This window comes from Talpa occidentalis, unplaced genomic scaffold (assembly GCF_014898055.3).
Source record: "Talpa occidentalis isolate TD23 unplaced genomic scaffold, MPIMG_talOcc4v2.1 talOcc4.15, whole genome shotgun sequence".
NCBI classification, from domain to species: Eukaryota; Metazoa; Chordata; class Mammalia; order Eulipotyphla; family Talpidae; genus Talpa; species Talpa occidentalis.
In genome coordinates, this window is record NW_023601543.1 from 56,258,200 (window position 1) to 56,279,051 (window position 20,852).

General features: G+C 40.6%; 1 protein-coding gene across 5 annotated transcripts in view; it reads right to left on the reverse strand.

Moving 5' to 3' along the window:
- Positions 1-885: 885 nt before the first annotated feature.
- Positions 886-20,852, reverse strand: part of CCNB3 (cyclin B3) — a 60,160-nt gene continuing 40,193 nt past the window's right edge. For all 5 annotated transcript variants that reach the window (XM_037512386.2, XM_054695730.1, XM_054695731.1 and 2 more), the window contains 5 exons: positions 8,833-8,970; positions 5,658-5,813; positions 4,473-4,622; positions 1,398-1,528; positions 886-1,176 (listed from right to left, as the gene is read on the reverse strand). In XM_037512386.2, coding sequence (XP_037368283.1) covers positions 1,104-1,176; positions 1,398-1,528; positions 4,473-4,622; positions 5,658-5,813; positions 8,833-8,970 — 648 coding nt within the window. In that variant the 3' untranslated portion in view covers positions 886-1,103. The remainder of the gene's footprint in view (positions 1,177-1,397; positions 1,529-4,472; positions 4,623-5,657; positions 5,814-8,832; positions 8,971-20,852) is intronic.

A 20,852-nucleotide genomic window follows, 5' to 3' on the forward strand; every position in this document is an offset into this window, starting at 1 on the left:
CAAGTCGTGGAACCGACCTAAGTGTCCTTCAACAGATGAATGGATAAAGAAATTGTGGAATATATACTGAATGGAATAGTACTCAGCTGTGAAAAAATGAAATACTGTCTTTTGTGCCAAAATGGATGGACCTCCAGGTGATTATGTTAAATGAAATAAATCCGAAAGTGAAAAGTATCAGATGGTCTCATTCACCTGTGGAATATGAATAACAACAACAACAACAAAAAAGACAGGCAAAATACAGCAGGAATAAATCTTGGACTCAGTGAAAGAACATAATGCTTAACAGAAGGAACAGGGAGGGAGGTGGAGGGGATATGGAAGGGAGGTAGGGGATTATTGGCATGGATAGTTTGCTAGAAGGTGAAAATATAAATACACATGAAAGAGCAAAAATGTAACCTCAAAATTAAAAATTTAAGAAAGAAATTTGTATTTTTCCAGGAGATAAGGGATAAAAGCAATTTCAGCATGCTACTTCAAGCAGTTTGTTCAAATATAAACTCCAGAAAGCTGCCTAATTATGAAAGAAAGGCTATATTTGGGTTAAAGCCCCTAATCGCCACCTTTTGCATCTAAGAAGAAGCAAAGCAAGCAAGTTAAGATAAGGACTAAGGGGTATATGCCCACACCCCAAGCTTTCCCAGATCCGTACAGAGTCCTGCCTGCTAGTCCCTTTTTGGACTTCTGCAGACTTATCCATCAACCTAACACCTGGCTTAATTCCTCTTCCAATGAAAAGGTCTCCAAATAGAGAAGGAAATGAGACAAGATAGACCTGAGGCACAGCTTCTACAAGGCAGGAAAAAAAGATCTTCGGGCTATGTGTGTGTTCGGTTCCTGAGCAGTAAGAAGGGAGGCCAGCCATTTTAACAACAACCATTAATGTTTTATTAATTTTCCAAACATAATAATTTCTTCTCTTTCATAAAAACTTAAATATTTACAACATCAATTTTGGAAAAGACAAACAAACAGAGTATAACTGAAGAAAAATGACCAAAAGACAAATACAAGTACAGAATAAATAGAACCTATCTACTGCCCTCCTGCCTCTCTCTCGTGGTTGCTGCCAGAGTGCCAAGCCCCTCGCCTCAAAATCAGCCGTTGTTCATAATCTCCTCTAGCTTCAATGTGTCCAGTGGAGGGATTTTGGTGACTTCAAAGAAGACCCTGCAAAAGGAACAGTGGTCTGCTTAGTATAAATTAAGGCAAGCCAGCAAGCAGACTTCATTGAATAACTGAGACATAAAACCCTTGATTCCTTATCTTACCTTGAGTCTGGAGCAAAAAGTAAGGTGAAAGATACCTGAATCTTTCTTTTCCCTTACATGAGGCTAGTCTTGGCCTCCCCACAAGCATATACCCAACTTCAATTGGAGTTCAATACTCACTGGTGAGAATACTTGGTACGCACAGTATTGAGTCTACTCCCACAACGCCAAGTCAACAGGATGTTCAGGTGCCTGACTAACAGGCGAAGATCAGAGGTCTTGTAGCCGCTGTAATACTCCAGGATAGGGACCTGGAAGAAGCAACATGAACAGTGACTTTCATGACAGGAATCAGGGAAGATAGTTAAGTATTTCAAAGACTCATATGGCACAGACATTGACCAATAATAGGGTACTACTTAGAATACTAGGTTCCAGCTGCAAACTAGTTCTAGGCTCCATATCCATATGCATTAGATGGACCTTAGCCCTGGCAGTAGGTAGTAATGTAATCTGAAACACACCAAAAAAATCCAAGGAACAGGAATGTCCTCATTCTTGGGTTAAGAGCCAGGTAAAGCTCAGAATAAACTTGAGGTCTCAACAGCCAACTTAAGGAACTTAAGGCTATTCTTCCTCTCTTGCTCTAGCAGCTATCAATCCATGCATTCATTTTCTCCTTCAACTTTAAGGATGCCTACCATGTGGCAGAATGAATATATGAGAATGTTTAAGATCAAAGGTACTGCAGGCAAACAGTTTGGGCCTAAACTCCAGCTCCACTAACAGCATGGCCCTGCACCAGTTATTTAACCTCTTGGTGCCTCAGCTTCCCAATCTGCCAAATGGGAAACAACATAGTAATTACATCATAGGATTAAATGAGTTAATACGTAAAAGCACAGAGAACAGGGTCTCGCATGTAGTAGGTGCCCAAACAATGCTGGCTAGAATTAATGTTACCAAGCCCTTTGCAGGATGCTGGCAATACAAAGATGACTAAAGTTCCTGCCCTTGAAAGAGAGCGTAGGAGGGAGACAGGCAAGCACACAGAGAATTACAACATGTGTGGGAAATGCTATGATGGAGGTGAGCATGGAACACTGGAGGAAGAGAGCAGCAGGACTGATGAACTTTGACCGGCGTCACAGAAAGCTTCACAGAGTGCACCTCTGCCATGGGTGCTGAAAGTCAAGTGGGAGCTCCACAGGCAGAGAAAGGAAGGTTTAGTCTATAAGGCAGGGGTTTTCTAAAAAGGTCCTAATTATTTTCCCTGAACTCTTTTTCAAATATCTTATCTGGAAGGCCAAATATCTTACATGAAGTGGGAGTGGGGCCTAAGAAGTCCACCAATATGGATCACTTTACCTGTCACAAGACCCATGAGATTCTTCCTCAAGAATCCCAGGGTGCCACTGAACACTGTTTGGAAACCACTGCCATGAAGGGCAGTCATCGGCATGCTGAGGCAGGAGTGCAGCATGTGTGGTGACACACTACATGGGTGTATCATATAAAATTAACAGCCCAGTTGTCACTACATTGCTTTAACGCAATGTTTCACCTTCACTATTATGAAAACCTACTTGCTAGTGTTCCGATTTTATGTTCTCTTATCTAATATACCTTCTATTTTGCTACACCAGTACTGTTTCTAAAACACACAAATAGGGGCATGTCACTCCCTGTCTTAAAAAATTTACGTCTTAGTATAAGGTGGGTCTCTGCATAACACCAAAGCTCTCTCACAATCTGAACAAACTCTACCATCTCATCTCATCTCTGACCATTCTCTACTAACCTATCTTCTGCTCCAGCCATAGGAAATATCCTGTTCTGCCCAAATACATCACATTTTCCTTATTTCCTCATGACTTTTCAATTATTTTCCCTCTACCTAGAATGTCTCCTCTCACAGGTTCCTACTCATCTTTCAAGACCCATCACAAAAGTAACCTTTGTGCAGCCTTTCTTATCTGCAGAGGCAGTAACACAGAGGACTATGGAGCCGGACTACCTGAGTCCAGGTCAGAGCTGGCATTTAATGAACACTCACTGGCATACCCAGACAATGCACTGACATATTTCTATACTGGTTGACAAGCAGTTTGCTGCCCTGAGTTACTCTCTTGTCCACCTGAGGACCCAGCAGACTTTCCCAGGATCCAAAGGTCAAAACCTGGCTCAGCATGGGGCCTCCCTGGGCCTGGCTCCACAGCTATGGCTTCATCTGTTCTGATTACACGGTAGGTATATTCTGAGGACACCGTTCTTAGTTCCCAAAGCCTTGCCCTGCAGCTCATTAGCTGTGTAAATATGGGAAATAGTTTCTTAGTTATAAAATAGGGATAATAGTACTGGCCTCATGGGATTATTGTGAAGATTACATGAATTAACACAAATTGCTTAGATCACTGTGTAAGCACTCATAAATACAAGTCATTATTATTCATTCTTTTGATCATTGTCACTCCCATTTATTAAATGCTGTCCCAAGAAATTTCATGACTTGTGAAGTTCACACAGCTGTTTACAATGTTCGTTCTTAGCACACAAGGATTTTCTCATCAGTAGTGCCTCTAGGCGCTCCAGGTTGTAGGGGCTTAGGACTATTCAGATTGCATATTACACATCAGTAAAAATTATAGTTCTCTAAAGCTTATAGTACCTTTTCCCATAAAACCAAGAGAGCATCAAATATGAGTTTTATTTGTATACAGGAAGGAAGTTCTAGGGGCCTTCCTCTTCAGAGAAGGGCACTATGGTTTAGCTCTGGTCTCCCTTATACACATGGACATTTGCTTTCACTACTCTGTCTGGGTCAGTACATTTCAAAACCCATACCAATGAACTCCTGGGGGACATGAGGGAGGTGCAAACTTGCTGAGGGGGCTGCAAGGGGCAGGGGTGGAATGGAATCAGGTAAGAAGAGGACCACTCACGGGAATAACCCCATATTAGTCTATTTTGCAGTATTGGGCTTTCAGATAAGCTTTCTTTGGAACAAAGAGTACTGAGACTAAGAAAAGAAACTGAGAAAAGTACTGAGACTAATGAAAGAAAATACTTCAAAACCATTGCTGCAGAAATCTACTAAGCAGTCAAGCCCCTAAGGTGACGAGATGTCAAAGCATTCCTAAGTGTGGGTACACAGTGGGTTTTGTTACCAAGTGTCCCACAGCTTTAATTTATACCTTCCTCCCGAGCCACCCTGTGCTTCTGAATCCCTCATGCTTGCCCCCAGCAAATGTTTACCCATTTTCCAAGCTTCCTCATGTGGAGAGCCAGAAGGAGGCAGCCAGCAGCGAGCCTGGAAGCCCTTTCCTGGACATAGTCATATTCCTGCAGGGTCATCTCACAGATGAAGCGGGCCAAGGTCAGTGTCTGCATGCTAGCATGAACACACTAAAGGCAGAAAGAAGGGCTCAGTGATCAATTCAGAAAATCAGCACCAGGTAAGACTCCCTGAATTCACTCTCTCCAGTTATCTCACCTCACATCTAAATCATCTGCCTGAGAATTGTATCCCTTCCACTACCATGAATCACACTAAGGACCCTGGCCCACAGCACAAGCAGGATCCTGATATGGCTGTGGGCTTTGCCACCATTAGGGCTTTTAACCAAATAATCAAGTGTGCATGTGGTGCCTTCCCACCTCCCCTTTCTTTAGGAGTCACCCTTTGAAGAGTCCAAGTCCTCCAGCTGTAACTTGGCACTGGTTCTGCCAAGGAGGTGTTTCATGCTGTAAAAGTACTCCTTCCCTTTCTTGTTTCAATCATTTTCTATTTATTAAAAAAATTATAACCTATACACACATACAGAACAGTATACAACACACACCTGTAGATTATAATGATTACAAAACGACCTCCCCGTTAGCCAATATGCGAATGAAGGTAACTTTGCCAGCATCTTGTCCAAACTTCCCAGGGGCCCTGTCCTGATCAAATAATCTTCTTCCCCTCTGCTCTTACCTCAAAACTTCATAGGCACATCATGAAAATATGCAATTTTCTCCCCAACCACCCACTTCATAAAGATTGTCAATCTTTGCGCAGGTTCGATCCCCGGCTGCTCCCCGGCCACCGGAGGAGGGTCCCACATGGCGCGCAGACCTCTCCTGCCGCCCGCTGCTCCCCTCAGCAGTGTACTTTGGTCCTTCTGCCTGCTCTGCTTCCCGCTCTGGCTCTGGTGAATTCTCTCACCCTCCCACGCTTCTGACTGTACCCAGTGCATGTGTAAACAAACAAACAAACAAATAAATACATACATACATGCCTCTAAAAATTAATTAATTAAAAAAAGAAAAGAAAAAGAAAATTGCTCTGCCATTAGTTGTACCTTTCCCTCTCCTACGACTTCGGCAGCCATTCTGGGGGTTGGGTTGAGAGGATTACCCCAGCAGTGGGAGCATGACAATGAACCTCCTCCCTCTTACCCTGGCATATCTGCGCAGAAAATGATAGGCGGTAGGAATATTGATATCAAAATTGAGGGCTTTCAGGATCCTCATTTCCATGGACAGCATCTCTTCTCGCTGATAAATATCATTGCAGATGTACAGGAAGTCATCCAAACAAGGGGGGATGGGCTCCTGCAGATACAGAGGAGAGGCAGTCACAGCCACAGACAGCGCACTCCTCTTGCCCAGGGATGAAAGGCAGATGGAGAGAAGGGTGATGGAGGCAATGACATTCCCTGGCACAAACCTTCAGGTAGTTCTAAAAGCCAGTTTCTGGCTGGTTTGAGTGGTATACCAAAAAACAAAATCACAGACAGGCAAGATCTGCCCAAAACCGTATCACCAGAGAGAGAATAAGGGCCTCTTGGGGTAGATTCCCGAGGCATTGGAAGAGGCATAATATGGCACACAGAGGGGGGGCAGAGATCTCAAGATCCAGGAATGGGAAATCTAAGAAAGGCCTATTGTGGGGGAAGTGAGGGAAGGAAGTCACAGAAAGGGGGAGACAGAGATGGCAAATAAACCTGTACTTTGTGTCCTAGTCTAAGAAATGAGCAACAGTATTTAGAAGGAGTAGGATGCCACCAGGGTACTGGACAGTGAGAGAAAGTCAGACACAGAGAGAGCTGAAAGAGAGACTAAGGACTACAGGGCTGGGAGGACATGCATGGGAGCTACACTGGCATGATCCAGGCCAGGCCAAGGGTGAGAAGAAGCGCAATCTAGAAGCACCTGCTCATCTTCCACCCTCTGCAAGTTGAGCTCTGGTTTCGGAGCGATGACTAAGAGGCAGGAAAACTCCTAAATCTTTTCCCAAACTATAGCTAACTGCCCACCCCAGATTCTTACCATATCTTCTCTATTTCCAGATCACAGACTGAACCAACTCTCCAATTTTGCAAACAAGGGAATTAAGGCCCAGAGGAGGAAAGCATTTGTTTCAGTTCCTACAACAACCTAGTGATAAAAGCAGGGCAAGCAACTCTCCCTTCCACTGCTCTACTCACCAGTGGCTCCTTCCTTTCTTCTCTTCTTACACCATCTCCATACCTCCCTTGTAAAAGTCTGTCTATAATTCTCAACCCTGTAAGAGGAAAACATCCCTTCTCTAAAAACTTTAGTGGGAGCCCTTTGTCCTGATAATCAGAATAGGGGTGCACCTGACTCCAAGATGTGTTAAGAAGGATCCCTCCCTCCTGCCTCCCCCCTCTTGCTCTCTGTTAGCCAGGGACATCCCAGCTGCTTTCAACCCTTCCTCCCCAGAAGCTGAGGCATAAAATATTTGCCCAAGCCACAAAGATGGGGAGAGGGAAAAGAAGAAAAGCAAGGAAGGGGGAGCAAGGGAACCAGGCAGTGAGTGATCAGGGAAGTAAGGAAGCCAGAGAGGGAAATTGCCAGGGAAGGAGCAAAGGAGTGGGAAGGGAGAGAGAAAAGAGAGAAGGAGGCCAGAGAACAAGGGAAGAAAGGAGTGAGGGAGTAGAGTAAGGAGGGAAAGATAGACTGAGGGAGAGAGAGAGGGAAGGAAGATGGAAGAAAACAAGCAAGAGTGGGTGGGAAGGAACCAGCAAGGCCAAGAGGGAAAGAATGGGATAGAGGGGATGTGGGGGGAAGTAGGGAGCAAGGAAAGGAAGAAATAAGGGAGGGAAAGAACCGGGAGCTGGGTGGAAGGGACAGGGAGTGAGGGTGGCAGGTGGGGAGGCACAGAGTGTTGGAGGGATGGGTAAGGGTAGAAGAGAGTGAGGGAGGCAGCCCAGCTGGGAGGGAGGGTGAGAGCCCAGAAGGCAGGAAGTTAGTCAGCCCAGGAGGGAGGAAACTGGGTAGAAAGGAGGGAGCAAGTGGGGAGGGGAGGGAGTGAGCAAAGGAAGGAACAAAGGGGGTAAAGAGTGAGGGAAGGGGGCAAAGTAGAGACATAGGAGTTTCGAGAAGGCCCAAGAGAAGGAAGGGAGCTACATGGGCAGTAGTAAAGTGAGGGCAGCAGTGGACAGAGTGGGGACAGGGGTGAAGCATGGGGGAAATAAGGTGAGGGCAGAAGTAAAGAATGGAAACTGAAGGGGCTGGCAGAAGTGAAGCCAGCAAGAGTGAGAAAGGGGGGATGGTAAGTAAGGAGCAAAGGAGGAAGGCCTGGAGTTAGGGAAGGAGATACAGACTAAAGTGAGGAGTAACGGGTGAAGGAGGGAGAGCGGGTGCATCACGTGATCAAATGAAGGGGTTAGGAAGGGATAAGTGAAGGCAGAAGCAGGGAGGGAGGAAGAGAACTAGGAATAGAGCTGTGAAAAGAGCTAGTGAGGGAAAACTAAAAGAAAGTCACTGTTTCAACATTACCTCAATTAAAAAAAATACACCTTTTTTAAAAGAAAACATGCAAGACAGAAAGATCAGCATATGACCAGACCCCAAGGTGTGGAGGAACATTGCTTATTTCAGGAGTAAGTAAAGGGAGGGAGGAATGGGAAAGAGGGGGAAGAGAAGAGAAACCCACCCTGAACTCAGTAGAAGGTGCCTCCTAAGCCCTGGCCTATCTGAAGGTGACATGAGAACTGAACAAGATCAGTTAACATCTAAGGAAGAGAGAAGAATCAGAAAAATAAGAGGAATTATGAAGAAAGGCCTCACTTTTCTACTGTTACTTCAAAAATAACGATTTCCCTTAGACTCACTACCATACCATCTAGACTGGGACATGTTCCCTTCAATGACTCCAGCACCCAGATTTGGAAATACTTTCTTATAAATTCAGTTCAACACTCCACTAGATGAAAATGGAGTTGGCGGAAGAAGAACAGGGGAGGGGAATAGAGAATCATGAAGCATTAAAAAGAATGACCCGTTAGATTTGACACATGCTCAGATACATACATCTTCAAAGAGGAAATGGAAAAACCTGCTGACGCTAGGAAACAAATACACAACACTGACACGCAACATGAGGTCCCTGATGGTCAAACAAAAAATTGATCGGAAAAATTATTTGTGTGTATTTATGTATGTAATCATATACACACACAGGTACACTATATCCAAACATAGATGTGTGTGCATGTATATAATATATACATACATATTATAGACACACACACACACACAAATATATATTTCTGGCTTGGATAGAAACCTGATTGGTTGTGTCCAGGTCCTGTGAATTCAGACTTACCTCAAATTTCGCTGCAATCAGAAAAGCAGTGGAACCAAGGAGTTGTAGCTTTTCCTTCCTGCATATTGCCCCCATAAGATAGTGATCCACCAGCTTCACTGCCAAGTATAGGGTCTCATGACTCACTTCGAAGGTCATCTGGGGATAAATACACACACAGGGCAGGAATCTGTCCAGGTACAAAGCCACATCCAGATAGATGGAGCTATCTGGTATACAGCATTGAGGACAGTGGAACTACCAGACCTGGCTGGTTGAGACTGCTAGGAATGTGAGAACTACTTCAACTAGGTCTTGCCTATATCTCCTGGCTTTGAGGACCCTGACATTATCTGTCCCTACAACACTTAGGTAGGTGGCCAGTCTTAAAAAATCAGATTGAGGAAAGAGAGAGAGAGATATTGAGTGAATACACCCTCTCCCCTTGATCTTCAATACTTACATTTCTTGTTTCCACTTTCTACTATCTTATATAATACACCCCCAAGGAGATCAGGTTTATTTAGCTCTGAAATACAGAGACTTGTTTATTAGTTTACTTATTTACTAGTTTATCCTCTCAACTGCATATGCTATTCGAATTTATGGATTGGAAACAAGTACCAACTGCACCATTTGGAAAGAAGCTGAGCTAGATAAACCAGAATGAGATTAGAGCATTAATAGTATAACCGGCCCCCTTCCCTTCTTTCTCCTATTTTCCTTGTCTTGCCTTCAACAACTCAAAAAAACTACTATAGCCCCAGTCCCAGCTAGTGCTGGCCCACATGACATGTTTATCAACTTAGAAAAGAAGTGCCTTGTTTGGATGAATGTAGCCCTGCAGGCACACATCTATCAAGTTGGCAATACCTTTGCATGAATTAGCAAAAGATGTCCCTGCCTCAGGGCATAGTAGTCCCATGGCCAGAATGCACAGCATGGCAAACAGAATATGGCAGAATTCCATTGCTCACTTTCGCCTTAGCAGAAGACCATGTTACAGGCACAATTTGCACTCCCTCCCACAGTGGTCCTACCCAATCTTTAGCGATGTTTCTTCCTCACCACCTCTTAGGTTATTGTGATTCAATGAGAATATAACCCATATTTGGGCCTCCCTGGTGGCGCAAGGGGTTAAGACGCAACCTGTGAAGCGATCCGCAACCTCTGCAGCACAAGTTCGATCCCCAGCAGGCCAGAGAGCAACCCACATGGTGCAGCAGACCTCTCCTGACTAGCCCTCTGCTCCCCTCAGCAGTGTACTTCTGTCAATCTGCCTGTTCTGTTCTCCACTCTTGTCTCTGGTGAATCCTCTCACCCTGCCCCCAGCACCTCTGGCCTGTACCTCAGCTCTTGTATGCATAAATAAATAAATCTTTAAAAAAAGAATATAGGGCCTCCCCTGGTGGTGCAGGCAGTTGAGCACCACACTGTGAAGCTGTCCACAGCCTCTGCAGCGCAGGTTCTATCCCGGCCTGCCAGCGAGAATCCCACATGGCGAAGCAGACCTCTCCTGTCTCACCTGCTGCTCCCCTCAGCAGTTTATTTCAGTCATTCTGCCTGTTCTGTTCCCTGCTCTGTTTCTGGTGAATCCTCTTACCCTCCCACGCATCTGGCCTGTACTCCAGTTCTTGTATAAAAATAAATAAATCTTAAATAAATAAAATAATATAACCCATACTTGTCTAATAACTCAACCAATACATGAATCCTCTTTAATGTTTCCATTAAACTACCAAATATAGTCCAATCTCTCTTTGAAAGGCTTTAACAGAAAATTCTTCCTTTCATTGAGTATAAATCACTCTCCCTTTAAGTTTTATTTACTTCAATGGGACTCCTGTTACATAAGTTACTCTAATTGACTAGAGCTAGATAACCAAAATGTCAGTCAGTAAAACCATTGGAAATGTGGATGTATATTTGCATAGGCAAATGATTATCAGAAGACAGTTGAATATAATGGTTTACCAATAGGTATATTACATTTCTGAATAACAGAAATACAAGAAACTGTTCTTACTGTTCCTGGGATAGAGCCTTGGATCTTCTTCGAAATTTGCCTTTATTAGTTTCCTATTGCTCTGTAATAAATTATAATTACTGGCTTAAAAACAACACAAATTCCTTATGCTACAGATCTGGAAGTCAGTACTCCAAACTGGTACTTGCTGGACTAAAATAAAATTAAGGTGTTAGCAGGACTGAGTTTCTGAACGTTCTAGTGGAGATTCCTTTTTCTAGCTTCTAGAAGCTGCCTCATTCCTTGTTCTGTGGACCCTTCCATCTTTAATGCCACCTATCACTAGCAGAGTCTTTCCCACATTGCACTCTTCTCTGTCTCCCTCTTCTACATCTAAGGAACCCCGTAACTACATTGGGCCCACTGAGATAACCAGGATAATCACCTTATATTAAGTTTTTCTGATTACCACTTAAATTGCATAATCTACCTTAATTTCCCTTTGCCATGAAAGATAATATATTTACAGGTTTTTGGGGGAGGGAATGGATTAAGCTGTTGATATATTATTCTGCCTACTATATTCCAAAAGAAAATAAGAAATAATAATAATAATAAGGGATGGAGAGAGTTCATAGAGATGAAAGCTAAGGATTACCATGTTAGGTATCAATAAATTGAAGTAAAATAATTACAATAAAGGAAGTAGGGATGGAAAACTGCAATTCTCTGAGGATGATGTTTCAATGAGCAAATGACAAAGCCAGCATTTGTATAGCCTCCTCCTGGTACCTCACATTGGCACTTGCCACCCATGCAGCATGTTGATATCAAATGGTAACATCTAAAAGTGGGTAATATCTGAATGGATGATTGAAATTGCTAGTCAATGAAGATTTAAACCAGCAGTTCCATCAGTTTTAGCATTCCCCTTTCTTTTAATATAAGACAATGTTCTTCTTACATAATTTTACCACTCAAGACTCTATAACAAGTCCAATCCTTTTTGTGACTGCCTCTTCAGCTATCAAAGACAGTTATTATGTCTTCCATAAATCTCCACTCTGGACCAAATAACATGATATGGTTTTCTGTTTCCTTGACACTGGGTTTCAAATGAGGAGACTAATTTTGTGCCAGTTAGAGAAGAGTAGCAATGCTCTGGGTAATGTCAAGCATCTACAACATATGTAAAAAAGTGTTTTAGCATAGTAGCAAGTTTCTCTCCCTCACAATTGTCCTTGGCTAGCAAATCCTTCCAATCGTTCACAAACAACTATTCTCTATATCTGGAGATAGATAAGAAGAAATAAAAGGAAAATGATAAGTATATTAAAACTATGGAAAATACAAAGATTAGTCTTAGTCTCAAACTAGAAGACAAATCTGATGAAATTCATCTTAAACTCCAAAACTCGAAGACCATCTTTCACAAAGATAAATAAACAGAAAAAAACAACCAGATATATGAAAAGTAACAAGTAATTTTTCAATGAAAAATATTCTAAGGAATCAGAACAAGAGTCTACTTATGAAATCTTTCACTCCAGAGAACTGGAAGGGGCCCAGTGGAACATGTTGGAGGATTATTGGGCCACTGTTGATGGGAAGAGTGTGAAAGTATGTATTTGTAAAGGTTTGAACCTACAACTCCTACAGCAGATATAAAAACGTAAACCTACTTTACCTCAATAAACATAATTTGGAAAGGAAAAAAGTATACTCTCAACAGGACACTTGAATCTATGAAAAGAGAACACTCTAGGATTCAGAAAAATTGGCTTCTGGTGAGGAAAAAAATACTCAATTAAAAAATGTAACAGTCAGTGAACAATACACTAGATTATGACAAAAACCCAATCAATGCTTCCAAAGGCAACTAAGAAATTCTCCCAGAACTAAGAGGTAAAATAAGTTGAAGATAATGAATGAAAACTTGAGACATAAGGAAACCAGATTCTGGAGATACACACACACACTCAAAAATGACAGAAAAGGTAGAAGAGAAATAACAAATAATATGTGAAAATTTCTCTGAGCCAAGAAAGATTCAACATTTAGATTGAAAGAACCCATTGTACAATATACTGGACAAAATTAAGGAAAACAGACTTACATCTAGAAATGTCAAAAATAATTATTCGTAAGAAAGGCAATGCATAAATCAATAATAATCTACATCTAAAAGAAGAACAAATGAACTAAAAGTATGCACATTATCTCATCTTACTTGAGGGGCAGGTCCACCAAAGGGATTGTTTAACTAAATAGTGACTATATATATAGGATAGTATACAGCAGTTTAAAGAAATGAAGTAGATTTATATTTATAAGGAAAAATTACCAAGCCTTATTCTTGAGAGAAATGATCAAGTTGTAAAGCAATGTGTATAGTATGACCTCTTCATATAACATATTTGTAAAACCCACACTCATTAAAAAGCTGTGCTATACATGTGTACATGCATTTATGTATGTGTGTGTGTGTTCAGGTATTATTCATACAATTTAAGATTTTTAAAGATAGTCAAAAATGCAATAAAATTGATAAACACATGTAAGTATCTGGAAGAATGCACTCTATAATTATTACCTCTGAGGATTAAGAAAAGAGCAAGAGGGTTCTTGATTTTATACATACACACACAAACACACATGCACAAATATATATGAACGTGCATATTATAAACATGTAATTTTGCAGTATAAAAATATTGTATGGTGCAGAGGGGTTAGGGTGAGATAGAGAGAGTGAAGGAATGCCAGGAGAAATTAACCAAACGACAATGATTATGGGTGTTTTACACATTATTCTCAAGAGTTTTATAAGTTAAACAAAAAAAAAAAATAAGCATATAAATTATGTAGTAATCATTAAACCAAAAATAATTGATATAATCTTTGGAGAATACATATTTCCTTCAAATATCAGTGTATCATTTATAAAGATCCATTATATCTGAAGCCATGAAGAAAATCTCATTAACTCAAAAGCAGAAATTATCCTTCAGGTCACATTTTCTATACAGAATGAATCTAGAAATTGGCAATAAAAGCATAAACTGAAGAAAGTAAAGGAGTGCATTTGATAAAAAATGGTAAGCACTATTATAAAAGCAACAATGACAAACAGAATCTGGGTCAAAGAGGAAATAAAAATTGCAACTGCAGATTACAGAGGAAAAAAAAAAAAAACAAGATAGCAACACTATCTTTCAAAACTAATGAGATGTAGTCAAAACTGTTACTTAGAAGAAAATGTATAGATTTGAAGCTTTTCTTATAAAGTCAAAAGTAATTAAAGTAGACTATTCATTTCAAGAAGCTAGGGAAAAGCAACAAAATAAACTTTAAAATAAGAATAACACAACAAAGATAAGAGCAGATGTTAATGATTTTTTTAAAAAAGGAAAAAATTATATGTTTATCCATGAGTTGTTTCTTGACCAGAAGACTGAAAGAATCCTTTGTGAGGAAGATTCAGGGAAATAAAGTGTGCACATACATGCAGACACACAGAATCAAGGTAACACATCACACATACATTTTGAATGAGAAAAAATAATTACAAAGGATTATTAAAAAGCATGTACAACCTATTACAATAAGTAAAAATGTTCCCAAAATGTATGATTTTTTAGGCAAATATACACTACAAAAACTCAAGAAAAGTTGTAATACTTTAGTAAGCCAATAACCATCACTGTTATTAGAAACAGTTATTCAGAAATGACACACCTACATGGTACCATGCATCAACAGGTTCATGGACAAGTTCTTCAAGAAAAACATAATTCCTGTGTTAAATCTAATACTTTAAGAAAAAATTCCTAATTATGTAAATAAGCTAAAGTAAACCTGCTACCACAACTTAACACAGCACTCATCACCAAAACTTATTACGGAATAGTATTTTTGAATATAGAAACAAAAATTCTAAATAAAGTATAAGCATATTAAACCCAAGAGTAAATTAAACTATAAGTTCATCAAAATAGATTAATACAAATTAAATACAGAAAAAAGTATTAATTGTTTTCCCAATACACTAGCAATAAATTTAGAAATTTAAGGAGATAACAGCCATAACATTAAAAAACATTTCTCCTACTCAAGGAAAATGTTTTTAAGTCTGTGAGGCCAATAGAAAGAGAATCTTTTAAAACTCAAAATTGTAAAAGTCCTGCCAACTAAACAGACACAATATAGTGACTTGGACAGTTTAATATTGTGAAATAGTTTTAATTCTCACTGAATTAATCCCAACAGGCTATTTTTGAAAATTGGACAAGATGAGTCTATAGCTCACCTGAAAGAATATCTAAGAACAACCATGAATCTTTTATAATAGGTGAATAAGAAGGTACAATAATAAAAACAGGTGTTAGACAATCATACCAGTGAATAGAGCTGAAAAGACCATAAAAAATACAAGTGTGTAACTGAAGATGTCATTTCAAAACAATAAGATGACATCAAAATTAAATTTCAGATAAAGATCTGAATTGAACATGAAACTATAAATGTTCGAGAAAGAATTCAGAGAAATGTTTATATTATTATGACTGGAGAAGATCTTTCTAAGCAAGAAACATCTGAAAACCTCAAAGGTAAGAACTGATAGGCATGGCTATTTAAAGTGTCAATTCTCCTGGATATCAACCAAAAATAAAAAAAAAAAACACATTAAAAGTTTGCATTTATGGAACCAAATAGAAAATCCAGAAATAAACTGACAGATTTACGGTCAACTAATCTTTGACAAAGGAGCAAAGAATACTCAATGGAGCAAAGGAAGTTTATTCAACAAATGGTGCTGGGAAAACTGGGTCGCTACATGCAAAAGAATGAAGCTTGACTACTACCTCACACCATGCACAAAAACCAACTCAAAATGGATTAAAGAACTAGACATAAGACCTGAAACCATAAAATATATAGAAGGAAATACAGGTGAAACACTACATGACATATAACTCAGTAACATCTTTAAAGACACATCACCCAAAGCAGTGATAGTGAAGGCAAATATAAACAGCTGGGATTACATCAATTAAAGAGCTTCTGTACAGCAAGAGACAGTAACCAAAACAAAGAGACACCACACCAATTTGGGAGAAAATTTTTGCACCCAACACTAATGATAAAGAACTGATCACAAAAATCTACAAAGAGCAGAAGAGTCTCAACAAAAACAAAGTAAATAATCCAGTCAAAAAATGAGCAGAAGAGCTAAAAAGGAACTTCTCCAAAGAGGAAATGTGAATGACCAATAGGCATATGAAAAACTGTTCAACATCACTTGTAATTAGGGAAATGCAAATCAAAACTACAATGAGATACCATCTTACAGCAGTGAGAATGGCACATATTCAAAAAACTAGCAACAACAAATGTTGGCGAGGATGTAGAGAAAAAGGAATTCTCCTGCACTGCTGGTGGGAGTGCAAACTGTTCCAACCACTATGGAAAGCTGTGTGGAGATTCCTCAATCTGCTAAAGATGGAGCTTCCATAAGATCCAGCAATTCCACTCCTAGGTATTTGCCCAGAGGACACACAATCATTAATTCCAAAGGGCACCTGCACCCCTATGTTTATAGCAGTACTATTTACAATAGCTAAGCAATGGAAACAACCTAAATGCCCAAAAATAGATGACTGGATCAAGAAAATGTGGTACATATACACAATGGAATATTACTCAGCAATCAAAAAAGATAAACTCATGCCATTTGCAGCAACATGGATGGAGCTGGAAGGGATCATGCTCAGCGAAATAAGCCAGAAAGAAAAAGAAAAATACCAGATGGTCTCACTCATAGCAGGAATTTAGAAAACCTAAATAAGGGACCAGGAAAAAGACTAATTATAATAAAGTAAAAATCAAAATCAACAAGCAACTATAAACCAGAGACACGCTACTGGGGTGGGGAGAGGAGGGATTAGCATCAAAATAAGAGGGATGGGAATTGTATGGAGACTATAACCAAGATTAAAAACCATACATTGTGCAAATATGAAAAATGATGTAAAAAATTATAAAATAAAAAAAAAAGTTTTCACTTATCAGATGGCAAAAACTATAACTCACTATGTTGGTGACATTATGAGAAAATAATCCCTTTATTCAGTAGTGGTAAAAAGAACAAGTGGGCATGAAACTTCAAAGAATAGTTTGTGTGTACAAAAATTTTAAATATGGATTGTTTTGATATATTTCTATTACTAGTAATTTATTCCAAAAAAAATAGTACAATAATGAACAACACAAGTGTACGCATATTCACTACAGGGTTATTTCTAAGAGTAAAATTTGGAAAAACCCAGAATGTTCATTAATAGGGGTTTGACTAAATGCTGTTGAAGAACAGCATACTATACAATCAACAAAACTGATGTAGAAACATGTCAATTTAACTGGAAAGCTGTTCAAAAGCATATGAAGATTGTTACATGAGAAAAAAAAAACAAATTATAAAACGATATAAAGATGATTATGTTCCTAAGAAAATTTCAAAATACACAGAGCAAAAAAATGACAAAACTGAAAAAAGAAAGACAAATACAGTTATACTTGAAAACTTCAGTTTTCCTCTCTCAGATACAGAATTAATACTTCACAAAAATCAGAATGGTTAATGCAAATATTAGTAATAATATCAACCAACTCAATCAATTGACATTTATAGAACATACCACCCAAATCGCAGAATATACATGCTTTCTTCTCAAGTACACATTAGCATCACTTACGGAGCTTTATAAAAACATGTGAGACAGTGAGGACATGAGGAGAAGCAACTTGGCTTACTTGTTTGTCCCTCTTCCTGGAAGATGACATGGAACTTAGGCCAAAAGATTTCCAGCATTATGAAAAACATCTTTTGTTAAAATGATGTTTCCAGTCTTAGAAGACAGGTCTCCAATAAGGAAGAGCTACTGCCTAGAATTATCTTCTATCCATATCCCTGAGCAAAACCTTCCCTGATCACAACAGCTAGAGGCCCCACAGTCTGCAGAGACATCATTCTAATAGTCTGGAGGACCCAGTCCGTGTCTCCTGCACAGCAGGAAAAATCAATTATCCTTGCTTTCATAAAACGCACGGTGTCTTTCTGCCTTTGGAGGCCTGTGCTTCACATCTCCTTTAACAAAAGTCTTAGTCTGGATGTATGTGAATCAACATGGTGGCGGGGAAACGCTGCAAGTAAGATCTCCCATTAAAAAAAAAGTTAATAGGGAGGAAAAGCGGCAGGTCCCAGTGAGAACTGGGACACGGAAGATAAATGGGCGACTCCAGCAAACTACCCGAAGAAGAAAGTGGCCATAAAAGAGGACTAGAAGGGAGGAAAGCTCAGAACCCTACTACCCTCCCCCACCCACAAAGTCGGCACTCTCCGACCAACAGAAAGGAGGAAAAAACAAAAAAAACTAAAACAACCAACAAGAACAAACTACTGCATCAAGCAGGACTGTGAGTGGAAAGGAACAATTTCAGCCACCACACCCCGTGAAGTGGAGCTGTGGAGAACCCTGCAGGATTCCTGCGGAGGTGAGCAAACAGCTCCAGGCTCCATTAGAGAAAAACAAAGACTCCCGGAGACCTACAAATGGCCCGGGCCAGGCGGTAAGCTTGTGCAGAAAAGTGGCGCACTTGAAAAGGATACAGATTGAGGCTGCCAGGTCCCCGAGCCTGCGACCTAGGCTTGTGGGGAGACACGCAGGGGCCCTCACTGAGGTGAACGTCCCTCACTGAGTAATCAGAAACCAGGCGCCCGGACACGGGAGAGGGGTGCAAAAGGAGCCATTTCTGCAGACACTGAACCGGGCTACAGCTCACGTCCTGGACCTGAGGGCTTTGGAACTGAGACCCAGGGCACAAAATTCGGGGCATGAGATCCCCACGACGGTGGCGCACAAGGCAGACACAGCACCCCAAAACCGTTGAGGCTTTCCCCACCACTCCCACTCTGTTCCCCTGTCCCACGGGGGAAAAAAAACAGCTCCCCAAGGACACTAGGCAAGATCTCTGGCACCACCTAGCCACCAGAAAAAAAAAATCACCAATACCCCATAGAATAGGAACCTTTCTTCAGTAAAGACTGCTTGAAACCAGCAGAAGGCTCCCTGAGGAGTCAGAGGTGAGCTGGGAAGTTCACCCAAGCCAGGCCCCTTCTGGCCAGCAGTCCGAACCCAGAGGGGGAGGTGGGCACCCAGGTCTGGGGCAGACCGGGTATGCGGAAGAGTGTGCCGGTATCCGAATCGCCATTTTAAAATAGGGACCTTTCTTCAATAAAGACTGTTTGAAACCGGCAGAAGGCTCCCGGAGGAGCCAGAGGTGAGCTGGGAAGTTTGCCCATGCGAGTCCCTTCAGTCCAGCAGTCCGAACCCAGAGGGGGAGCGGGCACCCACAGCCAGGGCAGACCAGGCACACGGAAGAGTGTGCCTGTCTCCAAAGCGCCATTTTAGAACAAAGGCCTTTCTTCAATAAAGACTGCTTGAATTTGGCAGAAGGCTCCCCGTGGAACCAGAGGAAAAAGGTTTCTGTGCAGTGAGAGGTGAGCTGAAGGCCCCTACAAGCCTGGTCCCACCTGGCAGGAAGTCGGAGCGCAGAGGAGGATCCAGAGATTTGGAACCCAGAGTGCAATCCAGCTGCCCAACCTCCAGGGAAGTCTGTGGAACTTCAAGACACACATTTGTAATGAAACACAGAAGGAGGAGAGATTCTGTGACAGTGACCATTAACATACCAAAGTACCACTGCCTCACTAGACTTCTGGCATAACAATTTTTGACTCATTTGGATTGCCAGTTTCTGAAACTCCCGAAAGAACACACAAAAAAGATGCCAGCCAGTACGAAGGGCACAATGTCCCAACACATATGGCAAATTAGAAGACAGGCAGCAGGGAAAAGGAAAACTACAAGGAAAGTAGCAACGCCTCAGAAAAAAGACACACCAAAAAAAAAAAAAAAAGACAAAAAAAAACCACCCACCAGCTTACAACTACAGTGACTTGGAAGAACTTCTGAGTCTTCCAGAAAAAGAATTTAAAATTGCCGTGAGGAAAAAACTGGAGGAAGCCATTAAGGAAAACAATGCTCAGAAGAATGAAATTGAGTCCCTAAAGAGGGAAGCAAAAGAAATGCAGGAGATCAAAGAATTAATGGCGGCGCTAAAGAACTCTGGGAAAAGCAATGAAAGCACAATAGATGAAATGGAAGAACAAATAAGTACTCTTGAAAACACAGAAATAAAAAGAACCAAAACAGAAAAGGAAAGAGAAGTATGGAGGAAAAACAATGAAGAAAGACTTTGGGAACTATCTGACTCCATGAGGAAAGGAAATATAAAAGTTATAGGAATCCCAGAAGGAGAGGAGAGAGAGATAGGAACAGAGAAAATATTCAAGGAAATAACTGAAGAGAACTTCCCAAACGTGAAGAAGGAGCTGAAAATAGATATACAAGAAGCAAGAAGAACACCCAACTTCCATGATGAAAGGAAAAATACAGCAAGACACATAACAGTAAAGCTCCCAAGAATCCAAGACAAGGAAAAAAATAATGAAACTGACAAGAGGGAAGAAACAGATAACATTCAAAGGAAAACCAATCAGGCTGACATCAGACTTCTCCGAAGAAACACTATGGGCAAGGAGAGAGTGGAGGGACATAGTCAACAGACTCCAAGAAAACAGATGCCAACCAAGAATACTCTATCGCACAAAGCTCTCCTTCCTCTATGAATAAAGAATAAGGACCTTCCCAGACAAACAGAAACTCTAGAATATCATAACAACTAAACCCCCACTCCAAAAAATACAAGGAGTCCTAAAGCCTGAACCTCAGAGGGACAAATAACAACAAAAGGAGGCCAAAAAAAAGTTATTAAAATAATAAATAAATAAAATCAAAGGAAAAACAAACACAATGGCAAATACAGATGCTAACATATCAATAGTAACTCTAAATGTAAATGGACTAAACACTTCAATAAAAAGACACAGAGTTGCAGCCTGGATTAAGAAACAAAACCCAAACTTTTGCTGTCTCCAGGAAACATATTTAGC